The sequence below is a fragment of the Pagrus pagrus genome (genome assembly GCF_965226575.1).
Source record: "Pagrus pagrus genome assembly, chromosome: 14".
Lineage (NCBI taxonomy): Eukaryota > Metazoa > Chordata > Actinopteri > Spariformes > Sparidae > Pagrus > Pagrus pagrus.
Window position 1 is genome coordinate 23,008,703 of NC_140198.1, and position 21,616 is coordinate 23,030,318.

A 21,616-nucleotide genomic window follows, 5' to 3' on the forward strand; every position below is an offset into this window, starting at 1 on the left:
TGAACATACCACAAACCATAACTTTCTTGTAGGCAATCGCTTTTATTTATTCATTTAAGGAGAAATTTCCACTGAAAGGTAGACATTTCTAGGGTATACATGTGCACGGAGTTAGGTTCTTCCCCTACATAAGTTGCCAGTGTTTCCTTCTCGTAACTCCTCATATAAGAATCCAAAGTGCAGAACAACTGAAATTACACAGGCAAAAAGGTGGATTGTAGAAACTTGTGTGCTTTAACAGACAAGGTAACGTTCTTTTGCATTTCTCCTGAATCCTTACATTGGGTTGAAAACTCGATAGATTCAAAGACAGGTAACTGAATGTCTTTGTGAAGACATATGAAGAGTATAGGTGGCAGGATGGACAAACTGTTGATGGTTAGTTACAGTGAGTACGACAAAGTATTGTCTATGGTTAGTGAGTATGAGATCAGAACTATGATCAAAAGTTAAAATATTTATAAAAAAAAAACAAAACAAAAAAAGGTCATTCTTATAAACAGCAATTACTCTTTCCATTTAATTTCAAAAAGATATGTCATATGACCTACAAAAACAAAACAGAAAAAAAAGAACATGTGCAATCAATGGCATACTCTTCCCTCTGAAGTGATGGTCGTGCAGATGACCACATAGCACAGCAGCAACTCCCTCCTTTCTTATTTGTTCCTACTGTAGTTTGGAGTCAGCTCATTGAGGACTGGGCTCAACAATTCACAAATACCAGGTCGCTGCATTCAGTAGTATTTTTCGTAGTGGTTTACAAAGTCCACGCCCTTCATTTCCTCGCACAGCCTCCTTAAGGCTCCAGCCCTCTTTGACCACGTCCCTGTAGATCCAACACAGCTGTAGTTGATTTGTTTTACCCCCTCCCCCCTCCCCCCTTGCCCAGCAGAGGTCGCTAAGGAGTCACCAAGGCTGCTGTCTGTCTGCTCCTCCTGCAGCTTCCTGTTTCACTGCTATGACACCTGCTCTACTGGCCTCATCTGCACATCTCCAATCTGATGAAACAAATAAAATGATTAATATGGAAACCAAACAGCATTCAACACTGATACACTTTTTAAAAAGCTGGACAGATAAAAAGAGGGAAGTACCTGGACATGAGGAGGGGCACTGAGGACAAATGTGACTGCACTGGCTATGTCTTCTGCTTTCAAACACTGAAAAGTGGAGAAAAGAAGTATTATTTATGCAACCAATTTGTGAAACACATCTGTTGACTCTCAGTCAAAAGTGCGCTCTTACTTTCATACTCTCATACACTGCAGCTGCTTTCTCTGGATCACTGTTGTGGTGCCTGAAGGCAAACTCAGTCTCCACTATTCCAGGAGATATACACTGCAGGGGAGGAACATATATAGTAAGTTCTACAAAACAAGCTTTCCCATGTATAAAGTCACATCATTTGGACAATCAGAAGGAAAGCCACAGTCCAGCAGCACCAAACTATTCACTCAAATCATCCACAGACTTGTATAGGCAACCGAGAGATTGGGAAGGTTTCATTTTTCACATCATGTTATGATCTGCTCACACATATAAAAAATAGTATTTTGCCAGTGATCGATACATAAATTGCTAGAAACTGTTGCAAAGGACCCCTAACCACATACCACATTCAGGCAATTAACCAAAAACCCATTAAAAAACAAAAGAAAACGTTGACTTCAAGACAAGGGAACCATAAGTGCACAAACGTTTACTTATATCTGTTTTAGGACTCATTCCTGCAGCCCTCTTTAGTGCACACTGTCACTGACGGTGACAGCTAACTTACTGTGGCTCTGATGTGGGTGTTTGCTTCTCGAAGCTCCTGCCGTATCCCCTCAGTCAAAGCAGTCACAGCATATTTAGTGGCACAGTAGAAATGCTCATCAGCACTTGGCACCATTCGGTGCCCACCCATACTGTTAGAGGTAGAAACAAGTAAATTGCTTTACATACCCAGACTAGTTCCCAAAAAATGTAATTTGTCATTAATCAAATAATAGAATCAATTAATAGATCTACATGATTAAACAACAGGATCTTAATAAGTCTAATATTTCTATATCAATGGCAATGAAATAAATCAAAATGTTGATATATATTCAGTAACATATTCACATTGTTCCAGCTCCAACATGGGCCAGGTGGAGCTCACAACTGGCTTTACTTAAAGCATTCCTGATTAAAACCACCTCAACAAACTGGCTGAGGTATTTTTTGACTAATCAATACATTTGTTCTTAGCTTCGACCTTACCTGTTAATATTGATGATGTGGCCATCGTCCACATTCCTCTCCTTCATTGATTTGTACGCCTCCCGGGTGCAGATAGACAAGGCTAAGACATTTACCTGCAAGGGAGGAGAAGACGGCAACTTAGACCATTTACATATCAGCCAGTGGATGTTACTATCAGTCTATATGAACACACTATATTCAAAAGAAGACAATAAGCCAAATTCATGCTATGTGAAAAAAACATTAGTAGGTGGATATCATTTGCAGAACTGTGGTTTATTGCGACGTGTGATGAGACTGTCAGTTCAGTTGACTGATGTTCACTGGGTCATTGTGTTCGACCATCTGAACCTGCTGTTCCTGTCCAGCTTGTGGCCCTATAAGCAGCTCCCGTAGTGACATTGATAGACGGCAGGTTAAAGCCAACGTGGTGGTAAGATAGGGGGAAGTGACCAAACAAGGTCAGCGTACAGATTAAACACAGGCTAAAAATACACTGCTGTACACATTCACGTGGGCTGCCATGACAACAGATGGGCGAACGTTACGAATGCAGCAGGAGTCTGGGGACAGAGACGTTCGAGCAGGGGGTCTTCAGTGGTCAAGAGCTCAATGAATCAGAATGTCCCAAAGAAAAATAGTGCTGGCTTTCATTCGTGGGCCTCTGCTGTGCCAGGGCTGCTCCTCAGAGCCAATGAAGCAGCCTCCGTGAGGGGAGGGGGAGCAGTGTGTGTGTGTGTATGTGTGTGTGTGTGAGAGAGAGACCCATGTATCCAAACATTTCTGCTTTAACTCTTATGACTTCCACTCATACTGTTTAAACATTACAGTTCCTCCTTTTGCTTTCTTGTTTGAACTGATCAACAGTAAAATCAAAATGACTTAAACTTAAGCGGACAATTCTAACTATCCATGTTCTAAATACAGAAAGCACCAAGTTTATTTCTAGCTGGCTCGAGCCTAAGTGTTTATATCTGTATCTGTGATGCACCCACATCGATCATGTTCCTCCAGCCCTCTGTCTTTCCACTGAGCAAGGGCTCATTATGGGCCAGTCCAGCATTATTGATGCACACGTCCACGCCCTTGTGTAGCGTCTTGATGGCAGAAAACATGGACAGGATCTCCTCTTCGTTGGACAGGTCACACTTGTAAGGGATCAATGTGCCACTGTAGCCTGCACTCTGACACTCCGCTGCCAGTTTCTGAAAAACACAATTTAGACACAGTTTAGACAACATGCATCTTTGTCAGTGGTTAATAAACACACAATTTTAATCACAATAGGTTTTCATTTAAGTGGCTATAAATTGATTATCCGGACTGAGACACTGTTAGGTAAGAGCTATAAATGATTAACCTGCAGCAGCACCATAATTAAGATAGCACCCCATGTTAAACACCCTACCCACCCAGACACTGAGACAGCAGTAGGAACATGAAAACATAAAACCAACAGCACATCAGTTGGGGCCAGAGATAACCTGACAGCACCAGTTGAGCCAAAACCACTCCAGTCTGTTTGCTGATAGTAAAAAGCATATTCATCAGTATCAGTGCTGGAAGACACTCAGTATTTTTTCTACGTGCAAATTCTTTAATATTTGTCCAATGCTTTTTCTTTGGCAACTTGAATCTTTCCATATTTTTCAGTGTAGAAACATCATTCAGACCTCAAATAATCAGCTCAGTTGGGATTGGTATGCTATTTAGCCTTTTCATTCATACCTGTCATACTTTCAGAAATAATCAATGGCTCTGGGAAATTTTCCTTGTTAAAAAAATTGTGCAGATTGCTCAGAAATCCCATATTTTGCCTTTTACTGAATCATTCTTTCAGCTAGAAACTAGTTTCAGTGACTTTATATCCCATTAAAACTTTTCAAAAAACATTCAACTTTACCCCTTATCTTACCCTCTTACCTACTCATCTTTAACCTCTTCACACACATTCATACATTCACATAGAAACTCCATTCAAACTTTAAAATGTTTAAAACACTTGGGACTTTCTCACATTAACTAAACTTTTTCGTCCATACTTCATACACAATTACAGTTTTATTTTTCATGCAATTGTCAGCGCTTCTCAAAGCTCCGGAGTAACATTTTACACTGGTTGCAATGGTGCACCTAACTTTTTCATTTAGGTGCACCCAATAATACAATTAAATTCCGGCTGTACGATATAGTATAAAAACATTTACACTATTTACCCAATTTTCATTTGAACTGAAAAAACAATTAAAATCATGATGATGTCACATTTGCTCGGGTCTGTATCAAAGAGACTTTAATCTGGAGAGCAAGATATGTTGACCAGGACATTTCTGCAGCACTACAGCACTATTGTGGATTGTTCAGAGCTACAGTGGGGGGACGTAACAGTAGAGAAGCACATTAAAAATCTTCCTAAAAATGTTCCTCAACTTGCACTCCCTTCAACAACTTCCACTCGATACAAAATATAGGACATTTTGTGCCGGTCACAGAAAAGAAACAGAAACAAACAGACCTACAATTTTGGCTCTGTGAGCCTCCAAGGGACAGGAGCATAAATCAGTGCCACACTGAACCTCGTATTACCTGAGAGCAAAAATTTCAGGAGGGAAATTGAAACAGCGGCTTTCCTCGTTCCCGACAGTTCTTTCATTTTTGACACTACACACACATTTCAAACTATCTCTTAAGATATCGTCATTTAGGCAGTATGAGTTTCTTCTTCGAGGTAGAAGCACGAGAATGAGAGGTGCATCTCAGCTAAAATCTCTATGAATTTAATGCTCTGAGCCAGGAGTGAAACAGCAGTTACCATCACCACAGCAAGCTTTGATTACAGCTGGGGAAACACAGGCGTTATAGATTTACTAATTAGTACAGTTTAACACGCACACGCACACGCACACACGGCCAAAAACTCAATGTAAACTTTATAATGTTTTGAGCCTTCACACACTGAAATTTATGCAACTTTTCAGTCCAATGCGTAATGTTGACACTTTCCCCCATTTTCCAATTATTTATACTCCTTCAGCTGCTTCTTCATACAAATTAAAACCAGCTATTCAGTTTAGTGTCAGCTTTTCAACAGGCTTTAAAATATTCTGCATCTTTTATACATTATTGATATTATTCAACTTTTAAAGCCATCAATGCACTTCTGCATCAGCTTTTTGAGCATTAAGCATTCTCCAGAAGTCACCTTCTCAAGTTGAAATTCCACTTTCTATCAAAATCCAAATCATGACCCTTGATGAGAGAGAGCAAGCTTTGCACTGACGGGATGCTGCTTCCTTCGGGATACAACTGGGCTGAGCCTGCTGCAGGCTGAGCGGGCTATACTCCAACCAGGTCAGCTGGCTGTCCACCACTGTGGGCTCTGATGCAAACTGACACAGATCCTCCTGCAAGGCACAGCTGCACCAGTCACCTGATGTCTCGCTCTGGGTGCCAGTCAGACTGGAGGGGGCGTGGGTGGTAAGGGCGGGGCTGGTGGTAGACGGAAATGATGCACAGCACTGTGTAACACTCTGCCGGGATAAGCAGCCCAAAGTATCAAATGTTTTCCTAGTCAACCATGTACGAAAGGAAAAATTAACCTTCTAACCTTAAAAGTGATAATGAGTAAATTGGGTGTTGTATTTTGACAGAGTTGTACAACAGCTACGCTATGGCTATCTAACTACTTCAACTTGAACTATCAACTACTTAGACTGACCCTGACAGAGACGTTACTATTTATTGTAAATTTGCTCCAGGTCAGCATCACTCCAACTGGGAATTTTATTTGGTTGTTTGTGTACACATTTTTCTAGTCAAATCACAATTATTATATTTTTTTGTAGTTGTGTTTAGCTGATTAGTTAAGCTTTCCACACACCCCCTGGAACCTGCATAAGTACCCTTTGGGGTACAAGTACTCTTGGTTAAGACGAGCTGATCTAGACAATCAACGTTAAATGTTGGTTTTGGCCTCAGTCGCACAAAAGGAAACTGCAAGGGTTTATTTCCAGATTTATTTACTGTTGTCCAACCATGTAATAAAAAATCCATAAATGCACTGGCAGAGTTACCAACTTCTGCAAAATGTGTAGTGATAACAGACCAGAAGCAGCCATGTGACATGTTGTGGGTGTGCAACAAAAAATAATGCACACCAAGGGCTGTGATGAGGAGCTGATCAGTAGAAATACACTTGAAAGCAGAAAAAGTAGAAAAAAAGTATTGCACACTCTGGCTCCATAGACATGCTTCTTTTTAATCTGATGCCGTTTTGACGCTCAGGCACTCTTCAAGATCAACTACCGTACAGAGACACAGGCACGGATATGTTTTATAGGCCACACCCTAGAAAACACATCCTCCACGTTCACCCCAAAAGCATTGTGAGTAACATGGTAAATCAGGAATAGTAACAGATAACACTTGGCATGCAATTCCAATCAAAACGGATAATATCAACCTGGGCAAGAGTATGTGAGAGGGTTGGATTGGTTGTCTTGGCCAGGCACACAGATAATAGACCCAACAACTTTATAACCATTTCTTCAAGTTCCACAACACAATAAAGATAATCAAACTTAGTTTTTTGAGAGTAGCACACGCTGAAAACATATTCAGAGCTCATAATGTGGAGCACTTTTGATGCAACTAATCTCAGAGCAGAGGCAGCATGATCTGAAGTTTCATAGGAAGCCGACAACCAGAAAATAAATGAAGACCGCAGCAGCAGAAAGTTGGTAATCACCATATGTAGTAGTGTGGATCAATGTGACCATGTTGTGAGATTTTCTGTTCAACGCCTGACACCTGGACATAAGCACTACAGTATATCTGCTGATCCTGGCAGACACTGGATCCGCTCCTTCAGGAAAAAGGAAACTAAGTATACTTGTGAAGCCTGCTTTTTATAATCAGGATGAAATTGGATTGAGGGATCATTTTGGTTTTTTCTAACAAAACGTGTAATAGAGTGAATGCACCCTATCTCACACTTGGTGTGCAGATTTCCCTGCTCTTCCTCTAAGCTGTTTAACTGGGATTATCCAGAGAGAAGGCATTACCGAAATAAAGCTGTCAAAATGCTAAAACACTGAAAACCTGTCTGGTCTATAAAACTCTTGCCTGTGCTACAGACCACTGCCATTCATCAATTGCGTCAAATGTGAATTCAGACCACAGTTCTTTACATCACACTTGCCTGCATCTCTGGAGATACAGGGTCTCAGGCAGGAAGGAACCAGCAGACAGATTGGTGGAGAGGCCCTTATTTATATAGAAAGGAGGTTAACGCCTTTGTTAGAGGGGGAGAATTAGTTGAGTTATTGAGGTTTAAGTGGGAGCAGCAGAGCAAAAAGGCTGTGATCATGGTCCAACTACAGGAAGTCACAGGCTGTGAATCTCGATGTGTGTGTTTGTGTGTGTGGGTGAGTCCTGGCACCAGCTGTACTGCCATGACCAGTACCAGCCCTCATATTGGCCACACCTACAGCAAAGGCAGCACAGCGCGCTGTCCCACAGATAAGCAAACAGGCCTACACAGAGAATGATGCAGCAACATAGTTGGCAAATGCACTGTTCACATGATCCATTCATCACAATCCAAACTGAAACTGGGTATCTGCAGGTTTAAGCATGTTTGGCAATACACCTTCAGAGACAGATAAAAAATGAGTGTACGGAAACCACTGAATGTATCTCGATGACTCTCACACAGCAGTGCTGCTAAATAAGCCTCGGGGAAAAAACGACATAAAACTGAAGCTCAGTATGTTTGAGGGCAAGGTATACTGAAGTTAATCAAATGCAGCTGCAGAATTTTAAAGGAGACCTGTCGTGCTTTTTAATTTCTGTCCTTTCCTTCAGTGTTATATATATGTTCTTGTACATATAAAAGATCTTGAAAGTTAAAAAGGTCTGCACCAACAGAAGCTCCTCTCTCCCACAGAAAATACTGCTCCTGAAACACCTCGTCAGTAGTTCCGTCTTTAGTTCTGTGACTTTGTGACATCACACTACATCACCATGTCAGATATTTGCATAACTTATGCCTAGCGGCTAGTTTGGCATGTAAGAATTGATTCAGCACAGCTCCTCTGTTTTTGTAAGCAGTCAGACGTGTGTGAGCTGACCAATCAGAGCAGACTTGGTTTCAGGAGGGGGGACCTTAAAGAGACAGGAGCCAAAACAGAGCGTTTCAGATGGAGGGGAAATACAGTGCTGCAGCACTGGACAGTGTGAGAAAACTGGTGGGTTTCTTGTTTTTTTTAGCACTAAAGCATGTTGGTAACCTTAAATAAAATTATGAACCTGAGCATAATAATTCTCCTTTAATGGACAGCTATATTATTTTCCTCCTCTCTTCTGAACAACTTGATGTTCTAATTCAGTTTCTGCACCATTTGTTTTACTTTTGACAATATTTACAAAATCAAAAATGTTTTACATGTACAAACCTATTTTCATATTGTCTGTATTATCACTTCCTTTCATATGGTTTTGTTCTTGTGCAGTAATGGAAGAGTGCACACACATTCAGAGCTCTGTAACTCAAATAAAATCATTGTTTGCCCTTACCCACACAGTCTTGATAAGAGCAATACTGAAAGATAAAAATTCTTAAAATTCAATAGACAAATAATCAGGTCATAAAGCCTTTACATGTAATGTGTAGACAGAGGTTGTACATACACCCACGCAGCACTCTACGACACATGTGTACATGACTACATAGCGCATTCATGGCCTGTAACCCCTGCAGGGGGCTGTTATATAAGGTCTACAATGGAGGGACATCATTGTCCCTCGCCATGTTCATCAATCATTCACTCGTTCACGTGGAACTGGTGTAAATGGACCAGCAAAAAACAACTCGCTAGAGAATGGGAAAGGGATAAAAATAAAGATGCCAAAGTGCTAAAGGCAGACAAGCTTTAAGTGGTGAGCCAGATCAATAGGACAAGGTAGCAGCAATGAGCAGAAAGAGCTGAGAAATTAGATTTGTCTCAGGTCGCCCAGACAAAAGAAGGATTGTGTTATAGCCCACCGTGTCTCCTCTTATTCTATGAAAAGACTGGTAGGCGGCTAAAAAAAAATCAAAAGATGTAACGCAGCTACCAACTCCTCCCCTCTTAATCCTCTCTGCCCTGTCTCTTAAATACCTGTGACACACAGAACAATTTTGCCTGTCATACTGCATTTTCATCCTCATTACTGAGGCTGTTGTCCAGTGATCACAAAAAGTGTGCAGAAGGAGGGAGGAGGAGAGGGAGGGAGGCTTGGCAGCCAGGAGGTGAACCAGAAGGAGAGTGAGAAAACAAAACCTGAAGCACACTGCATTAAAGCGGATCAAAAATGCACTCAGATGTCAGCATGTTTTCCTCTATAGGAAGGCAGGAGATGGCAGCACAGGACAGGTCGGGCATGCACAGCTTCAGGGAAAATCCACCCAACAGATTCATCTAAATACTGTAAGACTAATTTAGTGCTATTATCCTCAAAAGTGTAATGACTAAATGTAAGCAACACTTCCCCATGAAGCCATGAACCAGAGAGCCAAAACTATGTTCAGAGATACCAGGAAGAAAAGAAGAAAATAACTGAAGTGCAATTCTTCTTTAATGTCTTTTCTGAAAACAAACTAACAGGAAGGTCTCAGAGGAACACATCCGGTTGAGACTGCTAAGCCCAATTATCCAACTAAACTATTTTTATTTCACAGAATAGCAGACTCTTTCAAGTTTAGCCTGAGCACAATCATACCGAGTGTGGGGTCAAAGGTGACAGTAGGCTGTATAACAGTATTGAAGCAGGGTAGAAGGGATGGTTGTTCGATTATCTCTTCTGCACACACTGAAAGACTGCCACCAAAAGGGCTAAAGGTTGAACAGGGTGGTTTTACAGCACTTCCTTCAGGATAGTATCATCAAGACAAAGAGATAACAAAAATAATAAGGTTTTTCTCGGGAGTTCCAATCAAGGAATAACCATTGGATACCTAGCAGCCCTTTGAAATATTAGCCCAAGGAGTAAATAACTTTCAATCTAAACACTATGCCTATTGATGAGTAAATTAAAATACATTTTCTGTGATCACAAGTGTGAGACAGCTGGTGTTTGGATTGAAAAAGGCTTTTATAACCCTGATAGACTAAAGCAGAGCAGGCAACAAGGTGTTGTGTAACAAACTGGTGTAACCAGTGTGGTGGCATTTTATTTTCCCAAACAAAGTGATAAAAAAGGAAAAGGCAGCTGCAGAACTTTATTGTAAATAAGACAGAAAACAGTTTGAGGATGGTATTTCTGTCAGCAATGCTTCAATACTAGATTTATTACAGAGAGAGCAGCCTTTAGTCACGTATTCACATGGGCATCATATGATATAAAATGGCTCTCCAGTTCTCTTGTTTGTAGTTGAAACATGCTGAGGGGTGAAGCTTCTTTCTAGAAAAGTAGCATGCATCACGTGGCTCCTCCATCTCATGTGATGGGTTATTCCTGCACCTGATGCGGGCCATCGGTACACCAACTTCGCTCTCACCAGAGGCCTGAGGGCGACCCTAATGCTGAGCCACATCATTATGCATGCTAAGTTTATGATAACTGGAACTCAGAACAAACAAACAGAAACAGACACAGAAGAGTCTCATGGAGACACTGTTGATCTGACGCGCCCAAAATGAAAACCTTTCAAACTGGGCCAAACTTAGCTTGGTCTATTCAGCATGTGAGCTTAGAGTAGCCATAAAATGTTTCCAATATCAAACAAACACCCAGCAGCAAATCCAATTTGGCCGCTGTCGAAGCGAAAACAATCCAATTTGCATTCTTTCCCCCTCCCCATTTTTGGAATTACTGAACTTGGTGAACTGGTTGTCTGTGTTTGTGTTGTAGTTTCATAAAAACCCTTTCACCACAAAGTGCTTTCTTTCGCTCTCTGCTGCAAATGTACATTCAATTACAAGTGCTAGCGTGCTCCTGCAGTTGCACTTAGTGTTGAAATGATGTCTTCCTCTATTGCATATACAAATCACACACATAATCTCTCAGACTGTGCACACGATGAAGAGCTTTCCAGCAAGTCTTCGACAGGACAGGACAGGAAGCGCCCCACCTATCATAGCAAGAGGCCCAGGGAGGGAATGTCAATGCCAGTAAACCTTACACCTTGAAAGATGATAAGCACAGAGGACAGCACAGTGGTGGTGCAGGGAGCATGGCTCATAGGGGTCACTGAGCTGTCTAGACCAATCAGACTGTTAACTGTAAGAGACCCTGGTGATTGCATATTAAGTTATTAAAAACACTCCTGACATAAGAGCGTTAAATAATTTACATGGCATTAAGAAATGTAACTGAACTTTCATTAATATGCAGTACACGAGTTGTATTACAGTATAGTAGTAAAACGTTAATCGAGTCTCCTCTAGTGAGATAGGGACAAAGTAGCGGGTACAGTATATCTCACAGATTTTAGTAGGGCCATTCTTTATCCATCTCTCAGCCACACCATTAAAAGAACTGACATGTGAGGTAAATAAAACCGATCATCTGATTACAATGCAATGTTCTGCTGGGAGACCTTGGGTCCTGGCATTCATGTGGATGCTACTTGACAAACACCACTCACCCAAACACTGTTGCAGACCATTGACACCCAACTCATGGCAACGGCATTCACTGATGACAGTGCCCCCCCCCCCCCAGCAGGACAATGCGCCTGACACACCACAAAAACTTCTCAAATGAATGACCCGAGGAACGCAACAAAGAGCTCAAAGCTTCGACCTGGCCTCCAAATTTCCCGGATCCCAATCCGACATGCCGAAACAAGCCTGATCCATGGGAGCTGAGGGGGCCACTTTGGATCGGACCTGGCTTTGACCCGTCGAGGCATGAACACCAGACTTCTGGACGTATCCTGTGGTGTCTGGGGCATTGGTGGCGAATCCTTTGAGTCCTGTGGGTTGCGAGTTGGGGCCTCCATGTACTTGTTCCGGCACACCCTGCGGATGCTTGATTGGATCTGGGGAATTTGGAGGCCACGTCAAAGCCTTGAGCTTTTTGTCGTGTTCCTTAGGCCATCCCTGAGCAGTTTTTGCCATGTGGCAGGAAACATTGTTAGCTACAGCCATTGGGGATTGCTGTTGCCATGAAGGGGTGTATGTTGTCTACAACAGTGTTTCAGTGGGTGGTGTAATTTAAGTGGCGTCCCCATGAATGCAAAGATCCAAGGATTCCCAACAGGACATTGTATGGTAACAAGATGATCAATGTTATTCACTCGACCGGTTTGTTCTTTCAATGTTGTGGCTAATCGGTGTACCATACTGGCTATTTCTACAAGGGTTGGGCCTTGCCACGTTAATGGCTGACAGTCATCCATCAGTGAGTCCTCTACCATCGTAACACTGTGATACACCGATCAGCCACAAACCTAAAACCACTCACAGGTGAAGTGATTAGCATTGATCATCTTGCTACGATGCAATGTTCTCCTGGGAAACCTTGGGTCCTGACATTCATGTGAAGGCCACTTGACATGCACCACCCACCAAAATACCAATGTAATCTACATAAACAACCTCCTGGCAATGGCACTCCCCAATGGCAGAGGCCCCCCAGTAGGACAATGTGCCCTGCCACAACACAAAAACTGGTAAGGAATGACCTAAGGAACACAACAAAGAACCCAAGGCGTTTGTCAGATCCCCAAATTCCCCAGATCCCAATCTGACAACCATCTGTGGGATGTGTAGTAACAAGTCCGATCCATGGGGGCCCAACGCACAGGACTCCTAGGATCCACTGCCTATGTCCCAATGCCAGACACCACAGGACACCCCCAGAAGTCTTGTGTCTCTGCCTCGATGTGTCAGAGCTGTTTCGGCAACACAAGGGGAACCTGCATAATATAAAGCAAGGTGGTTTTAATGTTGTAGCTGATTGGTGTGTGTCACCATCATACCACAAAAAGACAGGGTCTGAAATGAACACTTGTAAAGCATCAAGTGTGGGTAGATTTCTGTTTGGGGGTGGGGGGGTAAAATCTCGTTATTGAAAATAGCAGTTAGTGGATGTAACTATGAGTACAGGTGTGGTGCCCTAATGCGCTTGGCTATTGATTAACCCCTATTGAGGGCTGCCTAAATTATAGGACCTTTCCAAGTATAGTAACTTTCTAGGGGCCCCCCAACAACAATATCATTGTTCATCGCAATGTTATACTGTTCCAATTTCGTAGACATATCCCAACCAAAATTTCCTTGTGCGCTATGTGCATAATTTTGGAATAGATGGAGGTGAGTTTTAAAACTGATTTCAAGCTTAAAATGTACTAAGGTTGGTAATGTTGTACACCTGGGACCATCAGAGAGAAAAAAACAGGCTGACTTATCAGCATCAACTCCCCTTATTTCATAAATCTGCATCTGCAAACCCATATGTCACTTATAACCTCAAAACAATCAAAACTGCTACTTCAAGAGGATTCATTTATGAGAAAATGCTGCTTTAGCTGTGTTGGTGAGAATGTCTCTGGGGGCAGAACCCATGGAAACATGATGGATTATTAGTTAGGTATAGGACTTTGTCAGCTCACGGGTCGAGTGGAAAACGTACAGTCAGTGGAAAAGCTTTCTGCATGGGTAAGACAAAAGCCTGTGAGCCGAAGAAGCCGTGAGGTAACTCGATGAGCGCAGGAGAAAATTGACACGGGGAATCAAATAACAACTGTGCAGGTGAAGACAGCAGTGCTTTGATTAGTCTCATAGCCGATGACAAGGGATACAGCAAAAAGCACAATGCTAAAACAAATAATGATTGGACTATTCATAGATATTGTATTGAATGTGCAGAAGGTGAAATGAGTTTTGCAGTATTAAAGTGGGTTTGGGAAATGTTTCAACAACCATCTAACTTGACATTATTGCCCATCAAACATATAACATAAGGACGAAGAGAAGAAAAAGATATTCAGAAGAATCAGGACACAGACTAAATGAAAGAAGCACAAAGTGAGGCCGAGGGTGTGAGACAATGAGTAAAGCTGTCTGACCTGACCCACTTCAAATCCTTTCTGAAGTGATTCTATTCACTATGAAAAAACAGGTCGGGCTGTCCAGACACAACCTACAGGAGGCGGTTGTGAGTACGCGACAGTTTCAGATTTGCAGACAGAGAAGATGTTGATTGACTTTTATAGTGCCACCTCAGCTTCTGAAGCATGACTGAGCGCCTTTTAGCTCCTTCAGAATGGGCACCAAATCGAAGTTGGTCAGCCAAGGTCTTAAATTAACCTGCTGGCTCACCTGCCAAGGGCTTTGAGTTTGAATTTAGAATGTGCTCACTCAAATAAAAGATGCTTAGGCTAATTTAAAAAGAGACTACAGCTTTGTGCAGAGCTGCATGAACAGGCAGCCACTCAGGAGCCTGTTTGATACAGCCCACTTGAGAAAAGCGTGTTGACAAAGTCTTAAGACAGACAAAGGCCAGAAACTGAATGTAACCAATGTACTCAAATGTCTACATCTCAAAAGACCATCAGCATTTATGATTAAAAACAAACAATCATCTGTCATTATGCTCCTGATTTGAGTTTTCTTATCCCAGACTGTTTTTCTCTACTGCCGAGCACAATAACAAAGACATAGATTATCTTCTTTGGACATTTTTAATGCAGAATCTCTTCCCAATCTCTAGCAAACACAGGCTCTCTGTATGCCAACCCCAATCTGTTTAGCACTAAAACCCTCAAATTATGTTTTCTAAAATTATCTGATCTAAAACTGCAGCAGCCAAAGCTTTGTGTTGTGACAGATGCCTCTTTTGTGGGCACCCTCAAAGCACCCAGCAAATGTCAGCTTCACCTTATCAAAGTTTTAATGGACTTAAAATACAAATAGATTTATTTATTGTCACGGAACAGATGTACTTTCTGCATTTAGCCTTGGGGAAAACAAATGTGAATACTCACAGCAAGGATAGAATTCTTCCCTGTAAAAAGCTCATTTGAATCTTTCAGAGACATGCCATATAAAGATTTTAGACATAAAATTGACTCGACCAGTGAAGGGACATAGCTGAGATTGCGGCCTTTCCTTGTGGGTGAGGAGTTTTTTGACACAAACTGTAAAGAATTAGGTTTTGATGTTTCTTATCGGCCTGCATACAGTGGACACAAACTACACTTTCCAGGAATCATTAGATGCATAGGCAACCATTCAATTTGATTGATTATATGACAGACCCCAGTCCATTTCAACCTATTTCCCTTTCCTCCCCAGCACCCAACAGCACAGACACTAGTCTCCTCTACACTAATCCTGACCTTCAGATAATGCATAAACATAATGTGCATTTTATGGCTCTCTTATAATTTCAAGGTGTAGGCATGCACTTAATTACATCCATATTAACAACAGGGTTCTGGGAGATTCAGATGGAAAAGGTTTTCTACATTACAACTCAAGTTAAAAAAATCAAGTCTCGCAAATAAAAAATAAACTCAATGAATTCCATTTTATGTAAATGTAATGTAATATTAGGTCTTTTAAATGAGGAATTATTGTGTTGATCAGCAACTGGAGGTCATACTCCCATGACTGTGTTTTTACTACAGCATCACGTTGTGGTAGGTAAGAGATATACCCCAACAGTGCTTTAGAGATCAAAAAAAAAAAGAAAAGAAAAGAAGAAAAAAGCCCCTATTCAGTCGTGAACTTGGTGTCCTCGTCTTCTTCTGAGTCAGATGTGAGCTCAGACTTAAAGGAACAGTTCACCCAAAAAATTTACCTCAGTTATTATCTACTCACCCTCATGCCGATGAAAAGTCTGGTGACGTTTTCATAGTCCACAAAACATCTCTGGAGCTTCACAGCAGAACAGCTTCTTTTTGGTTGTTTTTTTTAACATTTAAAAACTAGTCCCCATCTACTTCAGTTGTTTAGGAGAATACTGCAATGCTGTTTTGCTGTGAAGCTCCAGATATGTTTTATGGACTACAAAACTTCTCTGACTTTTCATCAGCATGAGGGTGAGTAGATAATGAATGAATTTTCATTTTTGGGCTAATTTATTCTTTATAATACTTCTAATTTGGCAGCCATGTTACAAACATGGGTATAGTTTTTATTTTTTATTTCCTGAGATTCTTCCTTTGTTTGATAGTGGCCTCACCACTGAAATTCTGTAGCATTTGGTTGTAATGAGAATGCTCGTACATATGGCTCTCCATGGCACGCTTTTGGACGGCCCTGTCCGTTGCACAGAAGCCACTTTTAAAACCTTCTGTCACCTCTAAGAATACATTATTTGCACTAGGAAGACATTTTTCTTCCAGCAAAATAAAAGCTCCTTCCACTGGTCTTGGAGGGTTTCACAAAAGTTAATGAGAAGCTGCGTTGCTGCTACTTGGATGCGGCCCCGTCTTCTCCATTCCTGCACAGAGCCCATGGTGACCACACGTCTCCTTTCAGCTCGCTGCTCCCCCACTGACTACTCTATAGTCTCACAGACAATAAAACAATACTGCAGCCACAACTATCCACTCTGCTTTCTCCATGTCTTGTGTACACAGAAAAACAGACACCTATATCATTTTAATACATTTCTCCCTTTAATACTTTCAACTGGTCTACTATGAGTGGGAATATTGCTGTGGGAAAATACTGACCATAAAAGCTTTATATTTCCAAGTAAAGAAATAAACACCAAAGGGAAGTCAAGAACAATTGCTTAGTGATGGACACTTGCATCCCCCACTAGCAGCATGCCAGGTCTGGCCCAACTACAGCAAGAACCCAGTTAACATAGTAGGGAGAGTACAATACTGGCTTTGTCCTTCAACTCTCACAGACAGCTCTCTAAGGTCTTGTACAAGTGATGAAATCTGTCATAGATGGGAGAGATGGAAACCTGTCGCTCTAGACAACCTGATAAGTATCTCTAGTTAGGACAAATATTTATTTTGTTGAATCAAAGCTTTAGTTTCATGCATCATAATCCATAATGAAGAATAGTTAAGATTGCTCCGGCTGTGATGTAGCCAACTCTTTAATGCTGACTGACATCTGTATTATGTAAAAGTACCATAAAGGTTCGAAATGTTGTGACCTTGTTTTAGTCTTGCACAAGTTGCAGACAGGGGCTGAAACAAGCTGGTGCGGTTAACTATTGACAGGAGGGGCCATGTGACCAGAGTATGAATGGAGGGAGGCTATCTATTGCGCAATTTACACTCACTGTATGCATGTTTAGGTATGGGTGTATGTGTGTAGCTAAGGTAGGGAAAATGCCCGCATGTCAAAAACAAGACCTGACTGAAACATGGAAGAATTTTCTTTGTTTAAATCACTAGAGGGAAAACTAAACTTTGACAGCTTGTAATTCATGCTTTCTTTACACCATCACCAGCTGAGTTCCTCAAATTGATGTTGCTCAAATACTCTTGCTAAGCTTAGCCAAAATATATTACAGCTGAGCACTAAACGTTGCAGCAGCAGAAACGGATGTAACAGACACCATACTGTCTGGTGCACTGTAAGGCCCCTTGGTGGGAAAAGGTCAAATGGAGATGAGGAACTTACAAACCCTGTAGTTGCAACATCAGTCGACTAATCAATTTGTTGATCAAAAGTAAACTATTTTGATCATTTATTGTTCGTTTCAGTCATTGTTCAAGCAAGAATGTCAAACACCTGCTGGTTCCAGCTTCTTAAATGTAAGGATTTGCTGCTTCCCTTTGTCATTTATGACAGTAAATGAAGAGTCTTTGGGTTTTGGATCTTAAATGGACAGAAGAAGCAATTAAAAGACATAACTTTGGCCTGAAAATTGTAATGAGCATTTCTTTTTACAATTTTTTTTAACACAAAATAATTAATCGATATATCATGTAAATAATTGGCAGATTAATCAATAATGAAACTAATAATTAATTGCGGCCCCATATAATTGTGTCTTTTATAAAGATCTTGATACTTGGATACTGCTGGATATTAACTTTGATGTAACACGGTACTGTATGAGGACCCTTTTTATCAAGTCTTCAGCAAACCACTCTCCCAATTTGGTGAAAGGATACATATTGATTTAATAAACTTCATACTTATTAGATTAGCTATAATGGACTGCGGTCTAAAAGCATGAGAATAAATCTATTAAAGGGGCTCTGTAGAACTTCTGTGCTGTGCTGGAAGCCATGTTAGTTTATGTCAGCGGACTCCATTTCTAAACTAACGTTAGCTACTGTTGCTCTCAGTTAGCAGGGCGGAGAGAGGCACTGAGATCGTGTATAAAGTCACATCCTTTGGACTGGTGTGGAAAACACAACCCGAGTCCTCCACAAAGAAATCCACAGTCCAGCAACAGCAACAACTTAAACAAGTTACAATCTACTCACAAGTGATTAACACATGCACATTGCTATAACATTGTTACAATGAGCCCCTTTAATGAATATTGGCCAATACATTAGTTAGCCAATACTGATAACATAAAATGTTACTGTGTTGCAGAGCTGAATGATTTTAAAAAAAAAGGCCTTTTACGTAATTCTTATTTTCTTTGAAAAACAAAGAAAAATGATTATTATGTAGTTTTGTGAGGATCTGTATTGCTATATGTTTTGTTAAGCCTGTAGAATATAATTTGTAGGTCATGACATCTCTGCAGCACGACAACATTTAATCTAAAATAGTATTTTGCGATTTGAAAATTGAAGTAGGTCATATTGTACTTTAGAAAGAATTCTGATTAATTGTTCAGCCTTACTGTGTGAATACACATGGGGACGTACTAAGGTGATATTCTGCGGTACAAAACCTAAATATTCAGTGTTGTTGAGCACCACAGGCATTTTAAAACTACAGTCCTCTGCTTAAAGAAAAAAACATTACTGTCAAGAGGTGGCTGCATGTGGGTGTACTAGGCCTTCTGCAGAACAGTACTGGAAGCTAGGACAAGTGTGTGGTAAGGAGACGGAGTGAGGCTTAATTATTGGCTGACGAGATAAGCAAGGTGCAGTGCCTTATGGCTTATGGTTAGACAAGGGCTAATGGGGAGGGGCCGCTGGCACCGGCCCTTGCCTCACAGTCAATACTCCACCAAAGCCTCTGTGTGTCAGACAGTGTGTCACGCAAGTGGAGTTGCAACCACTGCACTTCACCTTGACAATTAATTAATTGTTTTAATTACAGCCCGAAATTCACTGGTTTAATATGTGGAAGACAAATTCACATGCAGGTCGAGCATAATCACCACTGACACTAATTACTTTCATAGTCAGGATGAGAGCAGGACTTAAATAATGATTGGACGTGTCTTTTATTCTCATAGTGGGTGTGATTCAAGCGCTGTTACACAGCTAATTGAGCGCTGACCTAAAAAATATGATAAGTGTATTGGATCATGTTTGTCCCAAACCACAGCAGAAATTAATAATGCTGTATCAAGTATGGGAGGGAGGAATGAATTCAATTGTTGATAAGCATGTATTTAAGTCGCTTATATAAAATCCATTCATGGTTATATAGAAAGGTAAGAACGGAGGTCATTCTTTTCATCAGGATCTGTTTTTAGTAAACCTGTTTGAGTGACAGAGATGAGGAAATGCATTCTTACACACACAAGACAACGCTTGATTCAAATCGTCCCACAAGACTGGAGACGCCCTAACACTCCTGAGAGACCCACGAGCATCCACATACACCTCTTTGCAAACTGCGGTAAGGTAACTTGACTCTACCTGAGCAGACCGTTCATTACTGTAACGCTGGCAGCAGATGAAGGATGACAGGGTGACCCACGAGTAATTGTCCCACACTATGGTCAGTTGTTAGCAGGGATATCCCTTGCTGAGGTGTCACTTGGCAGGGCATACTGAACCCCTGCCAGCTCTGACAATGCTGATCTGCTGCTGCTGACCTCTGACCTCAGCAGAGAAGGTCAGCCAAAAGGAAGTGAATTTTCCAGCAAGGATTAATAATAGAGATTATTACAGATTAGGGGTGTGATGGCTGAGAGATGTTGGTTTAGGTGCATCATGTTTGCGTCATTTGGTGGGTGGTACCGTATGCCATCAAATACTTTGTCAGTGTGGAGTTGAAGACCAGGTGTTATAATATCCCTGTGTTATTCATGTAGGGAATTGGTGGAAATGGCTAGTCGAGATTTAGCTTTGGTTAACCAACACATTTTATGAAGCCACTGTTCCTAGTATGTAGTTTAATATTTGTAAATTGTGTTATCCTGATACTACTAAGATGAATGGGGTGCCTCTTCTTTAATTAAATTGGTTACCTAACGCAAAATCCTGTCTGACTTGTTCATTTCAACCAACAAAGCCGCGTTACCTTCATTTAACAGTGTCCACACAGCGTTAACGTTGAGGCTAACGGTTTCTAGCTGAAGTTGTAAAGCTAATGTTAGCTAGCAGTTAACGTTAGTTAGCTAGTTTGTTGTTGCTCTGACAGAGCTAGCCTCCGCTACGAGTCGGGCTGACTTCTCCCACAGCTGTCATATTATAATAAATTAAACTGCCCACCTCTATTTTGTCGACATTCCTGGCACAGCCGACAACCCTCATGCCTTGCTGGACCAGTGCCCGGGCTACAGCCGCTCCAATCCCCACTGAGGCTCCGGTCACCAGGGCCACTCTGCCTTTCCACCGCTCCATCTCCCCCGTACTGTCTACACCGGTACTGTAAGCGAAACAACAGCTCCTGTGCGCTATCTCTGTCGGCTTAGTTCAAGCTGTCACACTCGCAGCTATCAGTATGATCCAAAATATGTTCAAACTGAAGGATGCGACAGCCTCCGGTTTCAATCTGTGCAGCATCCAGGACAGCGGCGGGCAGTGTGCCTAAGCCCGGATCCATGCGCTCCTCTGGATGAAATATGAAGAGCCCTGGCGTGTGTAAATGTTTGGTTCACATCACCTCCCACTTTCTTTTTGAGCCCCGGGGCCTGGAGCGCGCTCTCTGTTCGGTGATCTACCGCCGCCTACTGGAAACGACGACAACCACAATGTGATGCTTCACATGTTGCCTTCAAGTAATTCACGTAATAAAATGCTTTTGTCGGAAAATTGTCCGACAAAAGAGAAAATGTTCGTCATGACAGCAGTAAATGAAGTGGTTTTGATAACTGTCAAGTTCTCATAGAAATCAAGCCCTACTGAAATACCACAGTACGACCTTTAACAGGTAGTTTTACTGAGAACGTTTACATTTGAGCTCCAGAGATCCTGTGTGGAGGTGGGAGAAACTTCCAGGACAGCCGTCACTGCAACACTCCACCAATCTGAGCTTTGTGGCAGAGTGGCCAGACAGAAGCCTCCACTCAGTGAAGGACACATGAAAGCCTGCTTGGAGTTTGCAAAAAAGCACCT

At 41.6% G+C, this 21,616-nt stretch overlaps 1 protein-coding gene across 1 annotated transcript; it reads right to left on the minus strand.

Annotated features, from left to right (window-relative positions):
• Window positions 1-22: 22 nt before the first annotated feature.
• dhrs11a (dehydrogenase/reductase 11a) lies at window positions 23-21,222 on the minus strand. The gene is made up of 7 exons (XM_084373856.1): window positions 20,771-21,222; window positions 3,225-3,434; window positions 2,248-2,342; window positions 1,781-1,910; window positions 1,249-1,341; window positions 1,098-1,163; window positions 23-1,001 (listed from the first exon to the last, which is right to left on the minus strand). The coding sequence occupies exons 1-7, from the start codon at window positions 20,900-20,902 to the stop codon at window positions 960-962; spliced, it is 768 nt and encodes a 255-aa protein (XP_084229982.1). The 5' UTR covers window positions 20,903-21,222; the 3' UTR covers window positions 23-959.
• Window positions 21,223-21,616: the final 394 nt, after the last annotated feature.

Bases quoted from the DNA above. Each gene is read 5' to 3' on its own strand.
- dhrs11a (XM_084373856.1), bottom strand. From the start codon at position 20,902: ATGGAGCGGTGGAAAGGCAGAGTGGCCCTGGTGACCGGAGCCTCAGTG. The intron at 3,435-20,770 runs GTGGGCAGTTTA...TGTGTTTTTCAG, and splicing joins GGAATGTCGACAAAATAGAG to AAACTGGCAGCGGAGTGTCA. The intron at 1,002-1,097 runs GTACTTCCCTCT...TTGTTTCATCAG, and splicing joins GTGCCCCTCCTCATGTCCAG to ATTGGAGATGTGCAGATGAG.